At 38.3% G+C, this 21,845-nt stretch overlaps 2 protein-coding genes across 5 annotated transcripts in view; one reads left to right on the top strand and one right to left on the bottom strand.

Moving 5' to 3' along the window:
* Positions 1 to 263: 263 nt before the first annotated feature.
* Positions 264 to 12,158, top strand: LOC144004600 (EF-hand calcium-binding domain-containing protein 4B-like). Of its 2 annotated transcripts, none has more exons than XM_077501917.1 (18): positions 264 to 408; positions 1,933 to 2,356; positions 3,861 to 3,972; positions 4,049 to 4,235; positions 5,941 to 6,087; positions 6,336 to 6,426; positions 6,569 to 6,664; positions 7,441 to 7,628; positions 7,719 to 7,790; positions 8,137 to 8,182; positions 8,311 to 8,390; positions 8,720 to 9,047; positions 9,150 to 9,282; positions 10,208 to 10,289; positions 10,501 to 10,615; positions 10,701 to 10,802; positions 10,929 to 11,005; positions 11,181 to 12,158. In XM_077501917.1, the coding sequence occupies exons 2-18, from the start codon at positions 2,066 to 2,068 to the stop codon at positions 11,266 to 11,268; spliced, it is 2,235 nt and encodes a 744-aa protein (XP_077358043.1). In that variant the 5' UTR covers positions 264 to 408; positions 1,933 to 2,065; the 3' UTR covers positions 11,269 to 12,158. The 2 variants fall into 2 exon arrangements, with proteins under 2 accessions (XP_077358043.1, XP_077358044.1); XM_077501918.1 differs by lacking the exon at positions 264 to 408 and adding an exon at positions 1,367 to 1,469.
* The window catches only part of LOC144004602 (protein arginine N-methyltransferase 8-B), a 27,204-nt gene continuing 17,411 nt past the window's right edge, over positions 12,053 to 21,845 (bottom strand). For all 3 annotated transcript variants that reach the window (XM_077501919.1, XM_077501920.1, XM_077501921.1), the window contains exons 7-10: positions 21,423 to 21,538; positions 17,461 to 17,611; positions 14,839 to 14,960; positions 12,053 to 13,674 (exon numbers count right to left, since the gene is read on the bottom strand). In XM_077501919.1, the coding sequence (XP_077358045.1) occupies positions 13,591 to 13,674; positions 14,839 to 14,960; positions 17,461 to 17,611; positions 21,423 to 21,538 (473 nt within the window). In that variant the 3' untranslated portion in view covers positions 12,053 to 13,590. The remainder of the gene's footprint in view (positions 13,675 to 14,838; positions 14,961 to 17,460; positions 17,612 to 21,422; positions 21,539 to 21,845) is intronic.

Genomic DNA, 21,845 nt, shown 5'->3' with positions numbered 1-21,845 from the left:
ATAAATAAATAAATAAATAAATAAAAAAAAAAATACAAAAATAAATAAATCAGTATTACGGTACATATGTTTGTCATTCGAAATGGGAAGCTTTTGTTGTTGTTCCTTATGACAGTCTCAGTGTGCTTGTATATCTTATAAATTTCACAGATTATTTTTTTTTAACAGTGTCCTCCATAGAGAAGACGGACCAGGAACTTGGGTGTTCGCGTTCGCGTTACTATAGTAACACTCAATAACAGCCCCGCCCATTTTGTTTGCCCATCCGGCGTGAAGTCAAGTCAAATTCCACCACTCGTGTAGTTGTAGACTTTTATCCCCCTCACTTATCTGCGTGAAACGCAGCAGGTTGATACCAACCAAGGCAAGGAATTAATCCATTGAGAAATGACATTTTTCAGTGTTCTGGTACGTACGTCTTCTGAGTCTTTTATTATCTTAAACGAATTTGACGTAATGAACCTGGCACGAGGGGACTGCTAACGTAAATATATTTTAGCTAGCACGTATGAAAAGTCTATGTACACACGATTGCAATGTCAGAAGACCCGCAGCTGTCCCAGGAAGTTTTGCATTGCACGGAAATTGTAATATTAACCGTAATTTTGCTCTGTCATGCTTTTCTCCACTTTTTAGTAGCGACGTGTTGAGGTCATGACTTCTCAATAAAAAGATCTGTTACGGTTTAGTTGTTGCTTCAGTCTATTTCAGTACATTTAATGGCAAGCCAATTGAAATGTCACCAACAAACAACGAATGCCAGTGGCCATGATTATTAATACTGTTGTGACAAATCTGCAAATGACCTTGTTTGGGGACCCCATACAAACTAATTGTCTGTCCAACAGTCTTATAAAATGCTGTGATAGTTTGGGACAATAAACACTGACAGCAACTTAGAAATCATTATTTTATTTTAATTAAATGTTTATGAGGTTTATTCATGGTGCTTGGAGCACAGTGTTCTGAACTTAGTTGACTAAGCAACCATCATCTGACAGCTGTTCCATGTCAAACAAGAGCCTTCAAGTCTAGAGCTAGTTACAAAAAAAAAGTGAGTTTCTCCAATGTGTCGATTTAATATTGTTCAAATACTCCATATATTGTTACAATGCTCATGCTGAGTTAAGCTACGATATGTTTAATTGGTTTTTGTCTGCCACTTGGAGCATTTCTTAAAAATTGTGAGTTGAACTTCAGTCAGTAGTTAAATTATCCACAAAGTATTAATCCAATTCAATAAAACATGGAGGATTTAGGCACCTCAAGTGTTTGTGTTTCAGAAGCCTCTCGACATGTGTCAACACTGTGAGAGACTTCTTAACAATACATCCGTTCCTCCAGCCTATAGGACACCCTGTTAGAGATATGACAATGCGGTCTAATGAAGAAGAAAACGTTCACTTCCTCTTTTAGTTTCCTCTTTTGTACGCAAGATGGATCAGTTGCATGTGGTGGCTTTGCGTTTTGTGAGTGCTTACAAGAAGTTGCAGAATGTTTCATTTTGAATGCTTTGTGTGGATTAGTTGTCGACCTGACACTTGTTGTGAATGAATGTCACCAGGAGCAGTGTAAGAGTGCTACCAAATACTCCCTGAAAAATCTCCCTTGTTCCATTATAAAATGCTATGAAGAATATTTGAGATGCCGATATATTCATGTTTATGTTTATTATTGTTTTGTTTTGTTTTTCTCTCGTTGTAGTTTGCAGTAGTGCATTGTAACATATTGAAGTCATTTCTAATAGGGCTGGACGATATGGCCAAAAAATAAACGCCCCCCCCCCCTTTATTTAAAGGTGTCATTTATTCAAAAATAATTCCTGTGCTATATAAATGTGATGCATTATTATTATTGAGGTAGTGTAATTCAGAATGACTTTGCTGGGAAGTTAAATAGATTAACAAAATATTCTCAATCTCTTTTTTTTAGCTTTCGGTGTCAAATTAATGAGGCGGTTGCTAAGAGATGATGCGTTACATCGCTGAAAGCCTCTGATGCTGTTTAGCCTGTAAGCGCGACTTCTTCTGAGATCCGTCCCTTGCACACCTGGGTCGTGTGAAGCATGACTGAGGTGCTCAAATCACAGCAACCCACTTCTCGTGCACCTACCATGGCGGCGTTGACCGTCCCCTCTGCCCTCACCAACGCCGCTGCTGGCTCCAGGATGGCGCAGCGAGGGCACCGAAGCGGCGAAGGGCATGGATGCAATGAAGAGCCCCTCAAATGTGAGAGTGAGTGGCCGAAGCGGGAGAGCGGGCATGTTGGTCAAAACACTGTCCGGGAGAAAACGCACGAGTTCTTCCAAGTGTGCGACATTGAGAAAAAGGGCTTCATCACCCAACGTGACATGCAGGTGAGGTGATTATGAATTGTTTTGTGGTCGATTTGAAAACTTTTTTTTTTTTTTTAATTGATTTTTGGAAATCATAACTGTGAAATCTAAATAACTTATCAATGCTCTGTTGCATTGTTCATGTTTTACTTAGTCTGCATGTGAAATGCAAGGACAATCTGTTCTCTCATCAGTGATTCTCGAGAGCATCATGGCCGCTTTGTGATCCAAGCTCTCCACTCACATTATTGTGCAGATTTACTTATCCCTCAGATGTTGCCAATCCATTGGTGAAGCACTCATGAACACAAACACACATAGTGGAGCTTTGATATCACAGCCTGTTTTAATGAGGCTTTAGAACACTTTGCTTTCAGAAGACCAATTCTGTGACGTAATGGATGTGTTCTTCCTGGATGACACACTTTATCCTACCCTTACCTTATCTCCACCCTGGATTAAATTGGTGGCTTCTGTCAACAGTTTCAGCAGTGTAAACGTATCCTAATACCACACTGCCCAGTGCCTACAGAGGTGTGGTTGTTGTTTTTTTTTTCTTCTTTGCGAAACGTTCCTGCACAGTCACTGTCATGAGTCCCTCCCATGTCAAATAGTCTCAACTTTGATCTAGCATTCTCCCACTTTAAGACATTTTGTTAAGTGAATACCCTACATTTCCTATAGTCCTCAATCTGAGCGTGGATGGTTATTTGTCGTTATGTGTCCTGCGACTGACTGACGAACAGGACAGGGTCTACCCTGCTTCTCAAGGAGAAAGCTCCAGCTGTGACTCTAAGGATCAATAGTTTGGTTAGAAAATTGGTAAAGTTTTATGAACTATTCACATCTTTTCTATGCCTATAATTTCCCCTTGCTTGCTCAGATTAATAACATTTTAAAGTGATGAAGTACACCAATTATAAGTATGTATTATTTGCCACAGATGCAAATTGTTGGAAAAGCTTGACTCTCCAAAGTGTTTGAAAGTGAAACGGGTACATTTTCCCTATTTCTGGTCAGCAGCTCTGGTCAATCATTGAGGACTCTACTGTATCTCTACTGGGAATATTCCAGATGGTTCACACAGTATGAGGTTGCACCTTACATGTACATGTAACTACAGTATAGTCAAATCGCACATTGTAATCATCAGAGATGGGAAATCCAGGTCCAGAAAGTAAAAACACTGCCACAGTTTAGCTTTAGCTAAAGGTGCTTGAACTAAATGAGGTAATTACGAGAAGCAGCTGTGGCTAAAGCCAAACTCTGGCAGGGTTTTTACTTTTTTGACCTGGTTTTCCCATCTCTGATAATCATCACTGTGTTTAAAAGAAATAAAATAAACATCCATTGAGTTACGAAGAGCACCCTTATGTAAATGTATTATTATTATTATTGCTATTGTTGTTGTGTGCTACGCAGATGCTGTTCTTATGGCTCTTAAGTCACAGTTGTTAAAGCAACGCTGTGTTGTCCTCATGGCTGTGTCCTTGTCAATAACAGCTGCTTGTGTCATGTAAAACAGAGGCTGCTTGGCGAGCTCCCTCTCAATGCGGATGAGTTGGAGAAAGTGTTTGACACTTTAGATTCTGACAGCAATGGATTTCTTACCCTCGATGAGTTCTCCACTGGCTTTAGTACGTTCACGTTTATGTTCTTATTGATGACGAAACTGCTGTACGTCTTATGTTTTGTATACCAATTGTTTTCTAGGTGAATTTTTGTATGGCAAGAATATTGCTTTAAGCGACAGCATGGGAGATAGACCCCACTGTACAAAGCCTCCAGAGGTCCTCTACCACAGCCAGTGGGAAGAGAGCTCGGCAACCACAGAGGATGAGGAGGAGAAACATTTTTCCATGCTGATGGAAAGCCTCGGAGCCAACAATGTCTTTGAAGAGTGAGTATCGCGTGAGTCTTTGTTCTGACGTTTGTGTTGATCAAAATTACTTTGTAGAATCTGTTGTACGTCAATGGATGCTTTTAAAAGACTTTTTAGTCAGACGTAGTCATAAAATGGTCCTACAGGTTACTGTTCTTCAATTGGACACTTCCTATTTCACTCAAATCAACTAAAATAATGTCTCTTTGGTAGAAAACCATATTTAATGTAACTTTGCTTCATTTTCCAATGTGCTATACTACAAGCAGACATGGCTTTACATAAGAAGAATATGTAGTGTGGTTCGCTAATTAAAACCCCATTTTTCTGTCAACCTAAGTGTACTTGCAGTTTTTGTATGATTTATTACACACTGTGTCAGTGCCTTTTATTTTTTCTACTTTGGATGGCCTAAAGAGAGGTCCTGGAGTTGAGACCACAGTGAGCTGTGCATAATGATTTCAGTGTTTGCATTCTTTATGAAAGCATATTACCTCTTCAAGAGGGTTTTTTTTTAATGGCGTTAAAATTTAGGAAGGAAATTACACTAACAATTAAGCAGAATTTTATATTCCTAACAGGACTATTTTCTAGTATGGTAGCATGCTATGCCTATTTTCTAGGAACTACAGCAATTCAATTCAATTAATTTTTTTATTTTTATTTCATTCTTTTAAAAAAAGGAAATGAAAGGGGACAGAAAGAAATGAAAACTTATATCTGCCACTGATCAACACTTAAAAAAAAAAGATCAACACAAAATAAATGACAGCAAGCAGTCAAGATGCTTTCATTGCAATTAAACAAAATAATTCAACAGCATGACCTTGTACTATGTACAGTATATTTTTCCAGTAATTGAGCTTTTATACACTTAAAAAAAAATAAAAAATACAAACAGACTGATATGATTTACTTTTATAACCCAGATTGTTCCACAAACTGACAACTTGAGCTGAAATACATCATTCTTTTTGTTTTGTTCTGTACTTAGGTTCGGGAAAAATGTCTTATTCCTCTTAATTTGGACTCAGTTTCCCTTTTTTGAATTTTATTTGCATGTTAATTGGTAAGGTTTCATGATGGGCTTTATCCATTATTGTATTATTAGTTTATTATTATTATTTTTATTATTATTATAATTATTAGTATTATTATTATTAGTATTATTATTATTAGTAGTAGTATTGTATTATTTTAAGGCGGTTAAACTCCATCAATTCATTAAATTTTAAAGTTTTTAGTTGGATATATTGGATTAATGTGATCTCTGTATCCATATCCAAAAATGACACAAATAGCACATGTTTCGACTATATGATAATAATAACAATATATTGTACCTGGATCAAAATCGGGACTACGCTATATTCAATTCATTTTTCACAGGCAACTCCAAAAACAAATTCATAAAGCCAGGTGATGCACATCTTGCCCACCAGATTTGAGGCGAGAGATGAGACATGACATTTCAGATCACATCCTTTTGGGCAGAACTAACCTTTATTGATCCTCACCAGACATTTGACATTTACTAAGATAAGGAGAGAGAAAAAGACAGTCTTGAAGAATTGTGTCACTGAACTTTTATGATTCAGAAGAACATTATGTTGTTTGGCTTAGTCTGTTTACCATTTTCCTGTCAAGTTTACATGTGATTGGGATTGTTTTTTTGTTTTTTTTATTTTAATGCATGTTTGCATGTAACTCTCTGTGTCATTAGCCCTGCAGAGGTACGCAGTTTGTGGGCCCAGCTACGCCGAGATGAACCGCACCTTTTATCCAATTTTGAGGACTTCCTGGCAAGGGTAACATCCCAGATAATTGTGGCTAACCAGGAAAAGCGAGAGATGGAGAACGCTCTGAAACGGTCAGGAGATATCTTATTCCTGTGGATCCTATTTTAAGGCTTTTGTTGCACGGCAAACAAGCTTTGCTCAAAATTGTCATCAGCTGTACAGCAAAGTCCTGCAAAAATTATGACATAATTTATAAGTATGCTTAAAGTAGCTTGTTAAAATGTTAAGGGATAAATTTAGCATAAAACACCTTTAATGTGAAGTAATTTGAACTATTTGTGGTGCAAACAGAGCAGAGCTGACTATGTATGTCCTATAGAAAATCAGCTACACATGATGATGAGATCCATCGCCTCTACGAAGAAATGGAGCAGCAAATAAAGAATGAAAGAGAACGGATTGTGCTACAGGTAAAAAAAAAAAAAAAAAAAAAAAAAAAAAAAAAAAAAAAAAAAGTGTTCTTATTTTTTAAGTGAAATCATCAAACAATCTCATTAGTCAGTCATAATTGAACTTTGTGCTTGTAACTTCTTAACTCTCTTATCTGTGAAGGACTATAAGAAGTTTGTGTCTCGCAGTCAAGACCTTGAAAAACAGCTGACCACCAAGGAGAAAGATTTAGAGCGGCTCTTTCAGAAGCAGAGGAGGGTGAGAGAAGAGTTGACAAGTGTGCAGTTAATTTTGCGCACAATAATTTCACAATTTTTCAGTTCAAAGACATGTCATTAAGCAAACTACCGTATTTTCCGCACTATAAGGCGCACCTAAAAGCCTCCAATTTTTTCAAAAGCTTACCATGTGCCTTATAATCCAGTGCGCCTTATATATGGATCAATATTGAGCTGCAAGAGGTCTCGCTGTCAGGACGCTGTCGGTGACCCTGCACGATCGGTGACGCGCATGCACAGAAGATCCTGCCATCTTGGATCGCAAGCTAATACTAATACTTTACCTCAGAGAAAATAACAAAACAGCTATTTATTCATTTTGGGAGTGAATGGAGTTGTCAGAAAGCTGGTTTGTAGTCTATTAATAAAGTTTGACTGACCTAGCTGACTGTTTTGTTGACATTCCCTTTAGCGCAGCACCATCTAATGGATGCATAACGTAACCCAAGCCTCTACTCTAGCGCCTTATATATGGAAAAAGTTTTATATAATATGTCATTCATTGAAGGTGCGCCTTATAATGCGGTGTGCCTTATAGTGCGGAAAATACGGTACTCTTTTATATTCTGTATGTTCGGAAAGATAATAAGCTTGAGGACATAGAGAAGAGAGCTTTTCTATTTTTACTATAACTATGTAATCATCTCTGCGATATATTCATGTGGTCAGTGATGCAATGGGTGGCCAATTATTGAATGATACACAAAATCCTGCCATAATAATGTGATTGTTTTGCCACCACTGGGCCATTTCCAGTTGGAAGATCAGTGTCAGGAGCTTCACAGTGAGCAACATGTAACCAAGGTGGAGAACGTGAAGCTGAAGAAGACAAATGATGAACTAGCAAAGGAACTGGATCACACCAGTCAAGAGCTGCTCTCGGCACAGGAGCAGCTGAGTCTCCTGCATGAGCAGTCCACGCGACTTAACGAGGAGAAGGAGATGTGAGTAAGATCCCACCCAATCCCCTTAACTTGAGCATTTTCTGTTCAGTGTTGTGATGACAATAATGCATGTGATGTTGTTTGTATCAGGGAAATATACAGACTGACGGAGGGACTCCAGCGTGAGCGAGCAAGCCTTCTCAAACAACTGGACCTGATGAGGTGGGGATATTTGCTTTGGGGTTAACATCAGCTATAAAAGCTACAACACTGAATATTGTTGAAAACGTCAGTTTGTGCAAACAAACTTATTTGCTTGGAAATTCACCTAGAAGAAAGATAATATTTCCAATATTCATATTTTGCAGAGTCAATGATTCACTCTTGTAGCCAGAACACTTTTAAACTTTTATTCCACTGAAGCGTTGTTTATCATCTCCCCAAAAATGTTAGCTCTGTTTTTGTGAGTTGAGCCTGGATGTGTAGGCTTCTTTTTATCACTAATTGCAAATGTGCAATATTATTGATAACGTTTTACCATTTTCACTATTTTCTTAAAATTTTTCAGGGAAGTGAATAAACATTTACGGGATGAAAAGGACATTTTCATTCAGGTTTGTGACATGCATGAAAGAAGACTGCCGATTGTTGTATGTTAAGTTTCTTGAATGCATGCCTTTCAAAGTTCAAAGGATAAAGTGAACAATAATGAATGTGGTCACTCATATGTTTGGCATTACAGAAACCAAAACATTGTAAGAATACAGGATTACAGCCAAGGTCCTTATATAATGCTGGGGGACATACTTACTTCCCAAAAAGGTAAAAAGCATCATTATGCATAGAGGAACCTTCGAAGTCAAACACAGATCTTTTCCATAGCACTTAATTGACTTACATACAGTATTGATTTTCAGTTATATTGTATTGGTAATGTAGTACTGAAACACCACACGCTTTCCTATGTTATGTATGTGCATTGTTCCCAAAAATGGAGGTTGAACTCCAAATCGTATTTCTCTGGTGTTTGCCTTGGAAGGTTCCACTATACATGTAATTTTTAACAAGACATTTTGTGACGACCAAAATAGTTAAACTGTGCCTGTTTTGCTTTAATATAACCTGTACCTGTCTTTAAAACATATCTGCAGTGAGGAGGAGGTCGAGGACGTAAGGCAGAATCCAGCCACTGTGCCAAGCAATCCATGTGGTCCAGAGGGGACCAGAAGTTACCTACAGAGGATCATCTCTATCGAGGAGGACCACCTCCCACATTTGCTCCAAAATGGCGGTCAGACCCAAGTCCCTCTTCAAGCGTTTGTCGAAGGCGAGGAACTGTCAGACCACGAAGAGAATATCGACTTGTTGATGAGCGATATTTGCTCTGCTCAGCCGCAACAGTCACAGGGAGCTGGAGAAATAAGTCAAAGTCCCATGTCTCCAAGAGGTCAACCTGTTGGCAAGGAGACCAGCATAAATGTAAGCACAGCAGCATTTTAGTGCTATTTCTCCCCTTTTTTTTCAGTGAGGGGTCAGCAACCCCACTCCTGCTTTTCATCAGCATTGCTTCTGTATATGTAGGAGGAAAGCAGTCTGTCGCTGCCCGACCGTCTCTTTAAAATCGTTCTGGTGGGGAACTCCAGTGTCGGAAAGACATCCCTCCTTCGACGCTTTTGTGATGACTGTTTCAATCCTGACACTTGTGCCACCGTTGGTATGAACCCCTGCTCTTTATAAAAGTTGTGCAATATAATCTAATACGTATACAGTAGTTAAATAAGTTTGTTTGATATTTATTATCTAAATCAAAATAAACAGCTAATGTCAGCTCTGACCTTCCACTGTTGAATTGTGCTTGTGTGGGGTTTCTCCTAGCACTCTGATTTCTTCCCACTATGCAAAAACATGCTTCTCTAGATTAAATGTTTACTGTAAATCAGTGGCGCTCAAACTTTTTACACAAAGTACTACCACAAAAAAATTAAACGAGGCTGAAGTTTAACTCCTATAAAGTTTATTTAGTGTATTTTCCGCACTATAAGGCGTACCGCATTATAAGGCGCACCTTCAATGAATGACATATTTTAAAACTTTTCCCATATATAAGGCGCTACAGTAGAGGCTGGGGTTACGTTATGCATCCATTAGATGGTGCTGCGCTAAAGGGAATGTCAACAAAACAGTCAGATAGGTCAGTCAAACTTTATTAATAGATTACAAACCAGCTTTCTGACAACTCCATTTACTCCCAAAATGAATAAACAGCTGTTTTATTATTTCCTCTTAGGTAAAGTATTAGTATTAGCTAGTGATCCAAGATGGCGGGATCTTCTGCGCATGCGCGTCACCGATCGTGCAGGGTCGCCGATCGCGTCTTGACAGCGAGACCTGTTGCGGCTCAATATCGATCCATATATAAGGCGCACTGGATTATAAGACGCATGGTCAGCTTTTGAAAAAATTGAAGACTCTTAGGTGCGCCTTATAGTGCGGAAAATACGGTAATATTGTGAGGCACTATGATATTATTCACAGTTTGAATGTTTAAGTTAGTGATTCATTTGCACGTGTTGTGCTGTTTTTTGTTCTATTATAAAGTTACAAATGCAGCAAATATAATGTGGATATTGTATTTGCAGGCATAGACTACAGTGTGAAGACAATAAGGGTGGACAACTGCCAGGTGGCGCTACAGGTCTGGGATACAGCAGGACAAGAAAGGTAATTCAGCCACTTGTCACATAATTGTAATTTAATTTCAATAATTTTTTCTTCATGTTTTATGGTGACATAGGTTTTGACTTTGACACGCTGCTGCATATTTAATCAAAAGAAAAGGCTTGATTTTGGAGCTGCTTACTCAGCTGTTTGTTTGTTTTTTAATTTCAAAGCGGCCTCTACTTTTTCAATTTACTGTCTCCTCCCTTGTCAGGTATCGAAGCATCACCAAGCAATTTTTCCGCAAAGCTGACGGTGTGGTGGTGATGTATGACATAACGGTTGAGCAGAGTTTCACAGCTGTCAGAGAGTGGCTGACAAGTGTGAAGGTAATATAATATATTGTCACATAATTGCCACAATGTAAGATTTACTCATAATTGTCTGTCTACATTCCCTCTGTCTTGTTCATAGGAGGGCTCGGGCGAAGACATAACTGTAATGTTGTTGGGAAACAAAACTGACCTCGAAATTGCGAGACAAGTGCAAAAATCAATGGGCGTGAGGCTAGCTGAGGTCTGTCTTGTCTTTCTATTAGTGACATAGTCAAATTTTCCTCTATTGTAGCACTTTTTCGTTATCATCTATAGTTGTATTTATCAGTACTGTTAAGAAAAATACATGGTTTGTGTGTGTTTGAAGGACTGTCAGATGACTTTTTTTGAGTGCAGTGCATTCTCGGGGTATAATGTGATGGAGGCCATGCTTCACCTGGCGAGGTAACATTTTGCCTTTGTTTAAAAAAACAAACACCAAAATTTATTTCCAAAGTCTGCTTTTAACAAAATGCGATGCAGGCTGCACACAATCACATAAAGCAGTTGTGGTCAGAACATATCCACATGTACTAAACAGGTGATGTCGTCTTTGTTTTTCTCTCATTTTGTCACTCAGAACCCTGAAAGAGCAAGAGGACCGAGAAAAAGAGAAGACTGTCCAGTTGGTCGGCAGTTCATTGGAGAAGAAAAAATCCTGCTGCTAACAGATAAACACACACTTGCACACTATCACTTGCCATTATTCTTAATGTCTACAAAACTGTCTCCAGCACACCAAATTATTTTTCTGTTGCATTATTATATCATCAAAGACAAATAGTCAAACATTTTGAAAGTTGACTTTTTCCTATCACATGCAGGATTTTAAAATATACAGTATTGATCCAATGATTTTTCACACAATTCCCTTATCTTTGGTAGTACAGCAAAATAACTTCTTTTTTTTTCCCTAAGTTATTTGTCCCGGGGACCGTTCTGACCATTGCGTTGTTAAAATTGTTGTTCACTGAGTTCACTGGTTCATCTGAATGTTGTCATGCGAAAGTGTAGTATTTGCTGCTTACCTGTTATGTTTTACATTATATTATGAATCCATTTCTTGTTGTAGTTTAGTGTCAATATCTTAAACCATTTTGTTGGATAGTTGCAATTATCGACTTTTTGGAAAAAGTCAAGTTAGTTTGATTAAAAATAAAATAATGTATTTACATCAGATGCACCTAATCTACTTGCCAAGTATTTTATACACATTATACCCCTCATTCTTTAATGTAATACCAAGTATGTTATATAGTGTTTATGTAATTTTGGAATTAAGATACTGTTGTATTGTTATTCTATTTGGCTCACTGTTAGTGGTTCACAAGTACCACTGTCTTGCACTTCAATTTTATGTATACACTGAGATATTTAATTATGTAACAAAAATAAACAATTGGGTGTTAGTAAAGGTGACAGTTTTTACTTTTCACAGCATCAACAAAGTGGTTGATTTCACACATTGCAGTTTATTCCATTTGTAGGACATCATAACAACATATGAAACATATTTGAATTGAATTTAAATAAACAAATAAAGAGTGAAAGAAGCATAAAAAACATGCTTGTATTAATGTATTGATTATAACTTTTGTTTGTTTGGGAACAAATTGGACACGTTGGAGAGTTTTCGATAAATAAAGATTTGACCTGAAAATATTACTTTTCCTACAGTATTTGTAACTGCCAGCCAGCCACCTGTGAAATAAAAAGGGGGTAAAGAGCTGTTTAGAAAACAGCTAATTGATCAGTCTAGTATCATTAGTCACATTTTTTTTAAATAATTTATTTTATATTAATCGAGCCTTTTCAGGCTCATTAAAAGCTCTTCAGTTGTACATCTGAGCCACGTTCTGCAAGATACTCTTGTTAATCTTACTAATTTACTACAAAGCACAAGTGTACAGATACACTTTCATAGGTTGTTTACCAGGTTCACATTTTTTGGTGGGAGAAAACTGTATATCTCTAAAAGGTTTGACATGGTTAATTAAAATGTACCATAATAAATTAACTCATGTACAGTAGATGCAGCATTGATAAATAGAATCAGGAACACTTGGGAACTTGGTCAAGGCATTTAGGGGAAAATGACTCTCCAGTCATTTGGATAGAAGATCCAAATACAAGAGCGATATTAAAGAAAAGTCTTGCAAAGATTATAATGCTTAGCTTTGATTGTGTTATGTTATTATTATAGTTGTAGTTTCCAGTGGTGTAGAAAGACATCACATCTGACTTATTTTTGATCTAGCTCTTGTACCGGATCTGATCACATTATATTATACACTTGAAGTTATTGAAGCAGCAGGTCAAACAATGCCAAATAAGACTGATGACATGGGAACAATGATATAGAGTTCAGCAAGAGTTTCACCTTTGACACCGTCCATTACGCGAGGTATTAGCACTGACTGTACACCGACTATTTAAGACATTACTTATCACATAACACACACGTATAGAGTAGCCCTGCTGCATGTGCAATTCCTGCAGCAGGTTTGTCCTTGGCTGTGGTGCTCAGATGAATATTTTTACCATTACTGAGCCTTAACTGATACAACTACGAACTAAACGGCTTATCTGACAGCCGGCACAGGGTCACACCCAACCAACCAAATGTGGACAATACAGTCATTTAATTAAATTGTACCCCCTAGACAATGAGGTCCAAGTTATGGTCAAGAAACAAACAACACATGTACAACACTCCATTTCACCAACATATACAGAAAGAATCTAACTCTGAACAAGTTAGAAAATTCACCCCCACACACACACACATACATAGAGTATTACATTCAAAAGTTGTTTAACAGTCTGTGCCATGGCTTCCTGTCTTAGCAAGTTGTTAGTGGGGTCACGTCTGTACTCTGCCCCTTCCTTCTGTCCTCATTGAACCTTCTGTTTAGAGTCTGGTCCTGGGAGGTTCTTTAAACTTCCTCTGCTCCTCGCAGGTGTCTTTAATCCTGGTTTTCCCGCAAAACCTAACGCATCTTGTAGTCGTGGGCTATAGCCGCCTCACACAGTTGTCCTTTGAAATCCAGCTCAAAGGTGAAGTCCAAGTCCCGCTGCAGGCAGAGAGAGAAAAAAAGACAACCATTTCAAGTGAAAATACTGGAGGGGAAAAAGTACAGTTGTGGTCGGATCACATTTTAAATTTCGTCACATCACAGTAAAGTTCTTACAACTGAAATCATGATGCCAAGAATCAGGGACGGCCATTGAGGTTCTAGTTAAAGGAGAAATAATAATAATGAAATTTGTATTGTGCTTAGTAGGAAAAAAAAAACAAAAAAAAAAACAAAAAACAAAAAACAAAAAAAAAAAAAATATATATATATATATATTAGGGGTGGGAGAAAAAGTCGATATCGCAATATATAGTTGTGCTCTCTGTTGCAAAAAATGATCGATACACTGATGGTAGATATCGATATAATGTGTCCAGTTATGCAGTGTTATGTTGTAAATGTTTATGCACTTTAATATGTCTCACTTTACAATGTTTACAGTTAAAACTTTGTACATTTTACAAAGTTTTGGCATTGAATAAATGCATAATTAGACATTTTCCTTTTTATGGGCATTTGTTGGCTTTTTCAGTCACATATCGAGATATATTGCTATTTGTTTTTTCCGACAATACATCAAAAATCGTAGATATCATGTATTATGATATTATCGATATCGTGATAAATATGTGCTTTTGCTAATGAACTGATTGGTTGTGCATGTGCACAAATGTAAGTCTATTTGGCCAAATGAGCTTGCGCTTATGAAAATGTCATTTGGTTTCAAGAAAGGTGTCAATCCTATGGCGAAAAACTGGAATGTGGGAGGAGACCGGAGCACCCGGAGAAGACTCACACAGGCATGGGGAGAACATACAAACTCTACCCAGGAAAGCCGAAACCTGGACTCGATCGTACGCCCTCAGCACTGGCAGGCGGACCAGTCATCCACTGTGCCACCCCCACTTGTTTACCAAATTTAAAACATCATAAATCATGCTGTTTCTACTAAGTGCTGCCAAATGTTCTCCAATTTCGATACTGTAAATGATGTATAGAATCGTATGTCGAGAAACGTTTCTTGGGAGGGGTAAGATGGCGGCCTCGTGGCTTCAAAATTCTTGGTCTAGCGGCTGTCCAGTTATATACACAGCTTCTGATTATATGGACATCCGACTATCTTCACATTTAACTGAGAAAGAAGTTTTATGTAACACTTACAATATTTTTGTCATTTGGTTTCATTGCAATGCTGCCAGTGATTTCCTCTCCTCTTCGCACAGTCAAATAGTCCTCCAGGTAGAACACGGTCTGCTTCCAGTGGGTGTATGCAGCGTTAGGAGCTGCGGACCACACACACGCACAAAATGATTACCGGTAAGTGTCTTTCTACATGATTTTCTTTCACACCAAATTCATCTAACCATGCAAGGATGGATTTCAAAGTAGCATCTACGTAGTGGTCAGCACCACGACATCATAGTCGGAAGAGCTGAGGTCAATTATCCTTTGGAACATCTGTATGTGGCCTCTCCCTGCGGATGTGTGGGTTTGCTTAGGGCACGCAACCTCAAAACATGGCCAAAATCAGATGTGATAGATTGAAAATCCACCAAGACACTAATGAGGATAGAGCATGGGGCGATGGATGAAATTCAAGGCTTCTAGCCATAACCCCGATTCATTAACTGATTAAGAACTGTCTCCATCCATCTGAAGGAACAGCTTATGCTTTCATGGCAAAAAAAAAATAAAATAAAAAAAAAATAGAGAAGATACAAATTCCTTTGTTAAGGTCAGGGTTATTATAGTTTTGGAATGATCATTTTAGTTGGTTTGATTTAGTTTTGAGGGTTTTTTTTTCTTCCAATTTAGTTAGTTTTAATTAGTTTCCAGGGTGGTTCTGTTTAATTTTAATTAGTTTTAGTTATTTAAAAAAATTGCTTAGTTTTAGTATGAATTTAGTTTTAAAAAGATGTGTATTACTTGTGCACAATATTTAAAAACACCAAGGTAAAATGAAAAAAGTAACACATTTCTTGTTGCATTTCAGCCGAGTTAAATGAAAAATCAGGCGAGTTGAGCCATTGGAGCCAAAAGTCAAGCACGCAAAATTGTCGCTTAGGAGCGACGTCATCTGAAGGCGCTTTTTCTACTGATCGATGACGTCACTTCTGTGTGACACTTTCAAACGTCGTAAACGTAAACGTCTGGTTAAATAAATATACTAAAATCACATTTAAAATCATCCCCAAAGGCTCATGCATTATATTAATTACTAAAGACTAAAACAGATTATAGTTTCAGTTAGTTTTGTAAACATAAAATGTAGTTTCAGTTAAAATGTAGTTTCAGTTATTTATTTATTTTTAAAGCATTTACGTGTTTATTTTATTTCGTTAACGTTTTTTTTTTTTTTTTTTTTTTTTTTAAAATTAGTTTTCGTTGACTAAAATAACCTTGGTCAAGGTTCAGCTGTTTAAGGTTCAGAAAATCTAAAGCCTGCATCAGGCAGAAGCACTATGCGCAGCTTGTCAGTCCATCACAGACCTCCGATTTGCGGGCTCTGTGCTTGTCTTGAAGAAATGCCCCCAAGTGGCCATAATAACACTTTATTGAGCACAGGATGTCAGCGTTAAATGGAGGAAAACTCTTGCTTCTTTCCCATTTTTGTTTGCTGTAATGACTCTGTGTGTGCTTGTGTGTTTTGTTTGAACCTCAGTGCCAAAACAAATCAGAACATGCCCTGGCCACCACTGGCAATAGCTTGGCTGACATTCAAAATATGAGATGCACTTGAATCAGAATGTTCAGCCTGCTGTGCTGGGACAACGTCTATCTTCTCTTGTCTGTACAAACTGTTCTTTGTGTGTAATATATAAAAGGACCTGCCAAATAGATCCATTACTTTTTTTGTAAATTAGGAGCTGAGCTTGCATTCTTCCTCTCTGTTCCTCCTTGGGAATGGGAACTTAATTACTTTTTTTTTTGTCCAAGTTTAGATAGCTATCTAAGCATATGCTTACTGAGAAATCTTTCAGGATTGGGATTGGAAAACGTTCAACTGTAAAGATTTAAGTAGTTTTATTATAAAACGAGACCTACTATTACACGGCTATATTGATGGTAAGTGATTTGGATGGTGCATTACTTGGGTAAGCATAAAACGACCAGATGCAATTTATCCTCTCCCCACTAGATGTCAGTATCAAACCACAACTACCAAAGCAAGTCTTTATCATGTGCTGACAGCAACAGACGTTATAAAGCTTATTGTTGCAATTACTGTATGCTTGGCAGTTATGTAGATTTATCCCACCTATGGAGCTAAACGATGTTATATTAGTATATGAAGTAATATTAGAAATGTCTCAGTTTAATATACTGAGATAATTAATCCCACTGACAGGGACAATCAAAACCGTTTAGGATTCCCGTTGTAAAAAATAAAAAAATAAAAAAAAAAATAAAATTTCAAATACAGCTCTTGTATTGGATATCATAAGGGGATATTGTGCAAGGGGCTGGTTGATGTAATTGTGTTCTTGTTCTTCTAAAGATTAGATCAAATCTAGTGAGCCTGAGAAAGCACACGAAGTAAATCTAAAACGGCTGGAGCTCACAATTAAATTGGACTTAAGCTAGAGTGCTGCAGATGAGAGACCCCCCCCCCCCTTCACATTTATTACATTACCCTCCAGCGTTACCTTTGTTTTTATTTGGAAAAAGGTTCCATGTATGCATTGTATAATAACCAACATTTATTTTATTTTTTTTTAATTTTCAACAACATCACTCCAGCAACTTCATTAGGTAGGCAAATAGAATAGCTGTGCATCTTACCAGTGGAGAAACCAGTCTTTTTGTGACATTTGGTGAATTCGATGTTGAAATAGGTGACCAGTGCATGAATGTAGTCGTTTCTCTGGATCTGCAAGCAGAATGCTGATGTGAACGAGAGGTCCTCAGTCTTCACTGTGTAGATGTCCACCTCCTGTTGGCGGACAAAGATGGATCTCTCAATTACACAAGAAACTCACAGGTAATTCATCACAACTTTTTGTATCCGGTCATCCCATTGTTATACTGTAGGCATGTACGTGGTAATAATAATTTGGGTCCTTAAGTGTAGCCTTAAAGTACAATAATATAAGAGTTCTAACTACTTAGTACTTAGCGTACTAAGCTAATTATTGGAAATCAGGTTAGCAATTTGATGACCATCAAACTTTCAAACTGACCGCCAAGATGAACTCGTGCGTATTCCAATTTCAGTGTGTTGATTTTCATTGTGTTTGTTTTCAATGCTAAAAGAGTTCCAGAGGGCACTGCAGTTCGTCCAAAACGTGAACGCCAGCATCAAGTCAACAAGTGTGAAATTGCTGATTGTTGTTCTTTCATTGCGATGATATATTAACTGCGAGCCTGTTATGGTTTTGGTGTGAGAATATGTGCTGAAGTGATATTTATTGACTGTCAATAAAAACAAAGCATTATTAGTCTTGAATATTACTGATGTTTTTAATAAGTAGCAGCACGGAGACCAGTCACATTTCAAAGATCAGGACACAATTCTTCACAATCGTTGTCACGCGCGCGTGGACGGACGAGTGGTGCCGGGACCAACATCCATCTGCGATACTCCACCTCATCGCCAGCTCAATACTCTCACTCATCCAGCTATCTTGAGTATTTCCCAAGTATTTTCTGATTCTCTTGTTACTTGTATTCCCAGATCATGCCTTGCCTTGTTCCTTGCCTGCCAGAACTGCGTTCTGCATCCTGCTGACTTGGAAGCCGCACTTGGATTTCCCAACCCATTTCCCAACCCGGATCCGTTCACCTTTGGCCGCCGCTACCTTCCACTACCTTTGGTTCGATAAACTCATCACAATATCTGCCAATTGTCTCAAATCTCTAAGGATTCATTTCTGATCCTTGTTACAAACTGCAGTATAATAACTTGTGATCTTCAGGCATAACATCAGACATACAATCCTTATGAGCTCAATCAGTTAAAATAGAACTTCACTGGGGTGTTATTATTTTCACAGCGCTTGTGGCTCTGCACAAGCTCTCTGTAATGTTTCATAATTTGCATCAAATGATGGTTTATATCAAAGAATAGCAAAGAGTGAGTGGCTGCCAACTAGCAAGCAAAACAGAGAGCACTGATGGAACAATCACATCACAAGACAGGATGAAATCTCATTGAATCAGTTGTAGCAATAAAACATTGTGACTTGCAAGAAGGAGGGTCGCTGGTCACATGCAAGGCAACACACCTGCTACAGGTTAAATGTTTTAGCCACAACACGCAATGCTATTTGTGTTTTACACCGATTATCCATGCATTCTGTCTGATAATATCCATTTTACTCAAGAGTTCTCTAGCTGTTACAGGAACCTAACCCAAGAATTTTCTCGATGACGTTCGACTGGCGACTTCAAGATTTCAACCATGTTCCATGTCAGCGCAAGAATGAATGGTCAAGATACGTGATCTTGTTGTTATATAAGGATACTTGACAAAACTGAACTTTATAATCGTTGTAAAGCCAGAAATGTTCGTATGGTTTGCTTTGTTATTTTATTTGAAACAATGGACAATTTTACATCAGAAAACTCATCAAACAAAAATGTCACACAAAATATGTATGCTGTACAAATACTCTTGTCTCAGTTTGCTCACATTTGCCTTTAGTGTAAAAGTTAAGTGTGTTTGTTTGAACACAAAGTAGATATGCTTGCAGGAATTAGACACTCCCCTCCAAAAGTATTGGAACGGCATGGCCAATTCCTCCATTTATATTGTATACTGAAGAAATTTGGCAAAAATTCAGAATTGCAGCTTTTATTTCATGTTATGTACTAGGGATGCTCGATACCACTTTTTTCAGACCGATACCGATACCGATACTCAGACCCTCAGTACTCACCGGAAAAAAAAATCACTAAAAGATATTTTTAAACAAATATATTTCCTTTAATTTTGACACAAAAATGCTCTTTTAGTTTAAGATTCACAATTTTGAAGTATTTCCAAACCGGTGAAGTTTTGGTGAAAAACTGCTGCAAGGAGGACTCACTTAACGTCTTCCCCCTCTGCCATCGGTCGCTTGTACTCGTCTGTGTCACGAGTACTTGAAAAAAGGCTGGTATCGGCCCGATACCGATACCTGGTATCGGCACTCGCCCATCCCTAGTATTTACATCTAGATGTGTTAAACAACTCAGGACAGAGCACCTTCTTTGAAGACTCCCACTTTTTTTTTCCCACAAGTGCATAATAAAAGTACTGGAATGGGTAGCCTAACTTGTCACATCTGGTGCCATAACCCTTGACTTGCACTGACTGCATCAAGCCTGTGACCCACTGACAGCACCGGCGTGTTGAATTTTTCATTTGAAACGATTTTCCAGGCTTTTACTGCAGCCTCTATCAGCTCTTGTTTATTTCTGAGGATTTCTACTTTTAGTCTTCTCTTCAGGAGGTAAAATTCAAGCTGTTTGTTCCAATACTTTTGCTCAATTGGCTTCAAACAAAAGGTACTCTGTCCTGAGTTGTTTAACACATCTAGATGTAAATACTAAAATAATAGCTGGAATTCCGAACTCTTGTCTTTTTGATCTGAGACCCAAATATCTTGAGTACACAACAAAAACAAAGTAATTGACCTTGCCAATCCAATACATTTGTAGAAGACTTTTCAAACCACTGAAGATTTTTTTTTTATTATGCACATTGGTTTGAATGACTATGCAGAAATAACATTTATGTTATTTTGATCAGTACACTTGGTTATTTCCAGTGTTTCATTCACAAATACCCTGAAGCCTATAATTCACACTGACTTCGGAACGGACGCGGTGCGTTTTCCGTACGGCGGTCGTACGGACGCCGCAAGGACTGCACTGCGTGCGTTCCGTGTCCGGAAATCTACTCCCGACAAACCACGAGATAACGTGGGGTTCCCGCTGGTGAGTTAAGTTCACCCGATAACAACAGTATAGTCCTATTTGTAAACAATAGCCACGCTTGTCTGTTGTCACATCGATATGCTTTTTGGACATTATTTCTGGGACTTCCTACCATGGCTGTTCTCCATGGGTAAGTACGTTTTGTGTTTAAATAGTGTCATTTTGTCGTGTTTAATATATTCTGAGCTCATTTTTTGTCTTAAATCTCCGACTGATGTCATGCTATGCAGCTAGCTAGCTTCCCTTCCCAAAAAACGAGTTCGCAAACGGTTTTATTTTGAAATATACCGGATTTACCTTAATGAGACGCTCGATTTCCTGTCCGGCTTGTGGAATTTCTTCAGCTTCATGAAAATCCGGCATGCGGCATCCGGAAGAAGTAGAACGTTTGTGGAAACCTTCCGCATTGTCGCTGTCGTTCCGCACCTCATCGAAGCTGGTATGAATGGAGTATATACCACGGAACAGGCGGGACGTGATTTTGTACATCAGTTTGTTTCCAGTCCGGGTTGCGAACGCGCAACCGAGGGGCACAAAGTCGGAAGCACAAGTATTTTGACGCAGCCCACACGTTGCAAAACGAACCGGAACCAAACTGACGTGCAAAAACAGTCCCGCCTCTTCCGTGGCATATACCCCATTGACACGTAGACTTGAATGCGTTCTATCCTTGCGTCGTCCGTACGGCCGCCGTACGGAGAACGCACCTCGTCCGTTCCGCAGTCGGTGTGAATTGGGCTTAACCCCCTAACCCTTGTTCCATCAGCTGGGATGGACTCCAGCCAGACGAGAAAATGGATGAATTTAAACAGAATTTGACCTACCTTGACTAGGCAGGAGTTGGTCACCACTTGCTTGGGGTCCACTATGTCAACCAGAGGCTCCTTCATTGCCACATTGCGGATACAAGTCATATCGAAGCCATACACATTCTCCCACCCTTGAAAAACAGCATAATTACTCTAGTATGTTAAACATTCAAATATGTACAACTCATTCAAATGGCTGCTTGGTGATTGTTTTATTGTGTGTTGAAAAGCCAAGGGAGATAAACGCTGTTGAGCTATACAGTGCAGCTATAAAACCACAACTGGCCCGGTTGTTTGTCACCGAGTTTCTCAGTATGTAGAGCTCTCAATTCCTTCTGTTACATTTCAGTGTTTGGAAGCAATTTTCTTTAATTTCATGCAAATCAGTCAGATACTTTGTCACCATAAAGCTCTTTAAATGCTGATTTCACAATTTTT

The sequence above is a fragment of the Festucalex cinctus genome, chromosome 17, assembly GCF_051991245.1.
Source record: "Festucalex cinctus isolate MCC-2025b chromosome 17, RoL_Fcin_1.0, whole genome shotgun sequence".
Classification (NCBI taxonomy): domain Eukaryota; kingdom Metazoa; phylum Chordata; class Actinopteri; order Syngnathiformes; family Syngnathidae; genus Festucalex; species Festucalex cinctus.
This window is presented reverse-complemented; position numbering and strand designations above follow the sequence as displayed.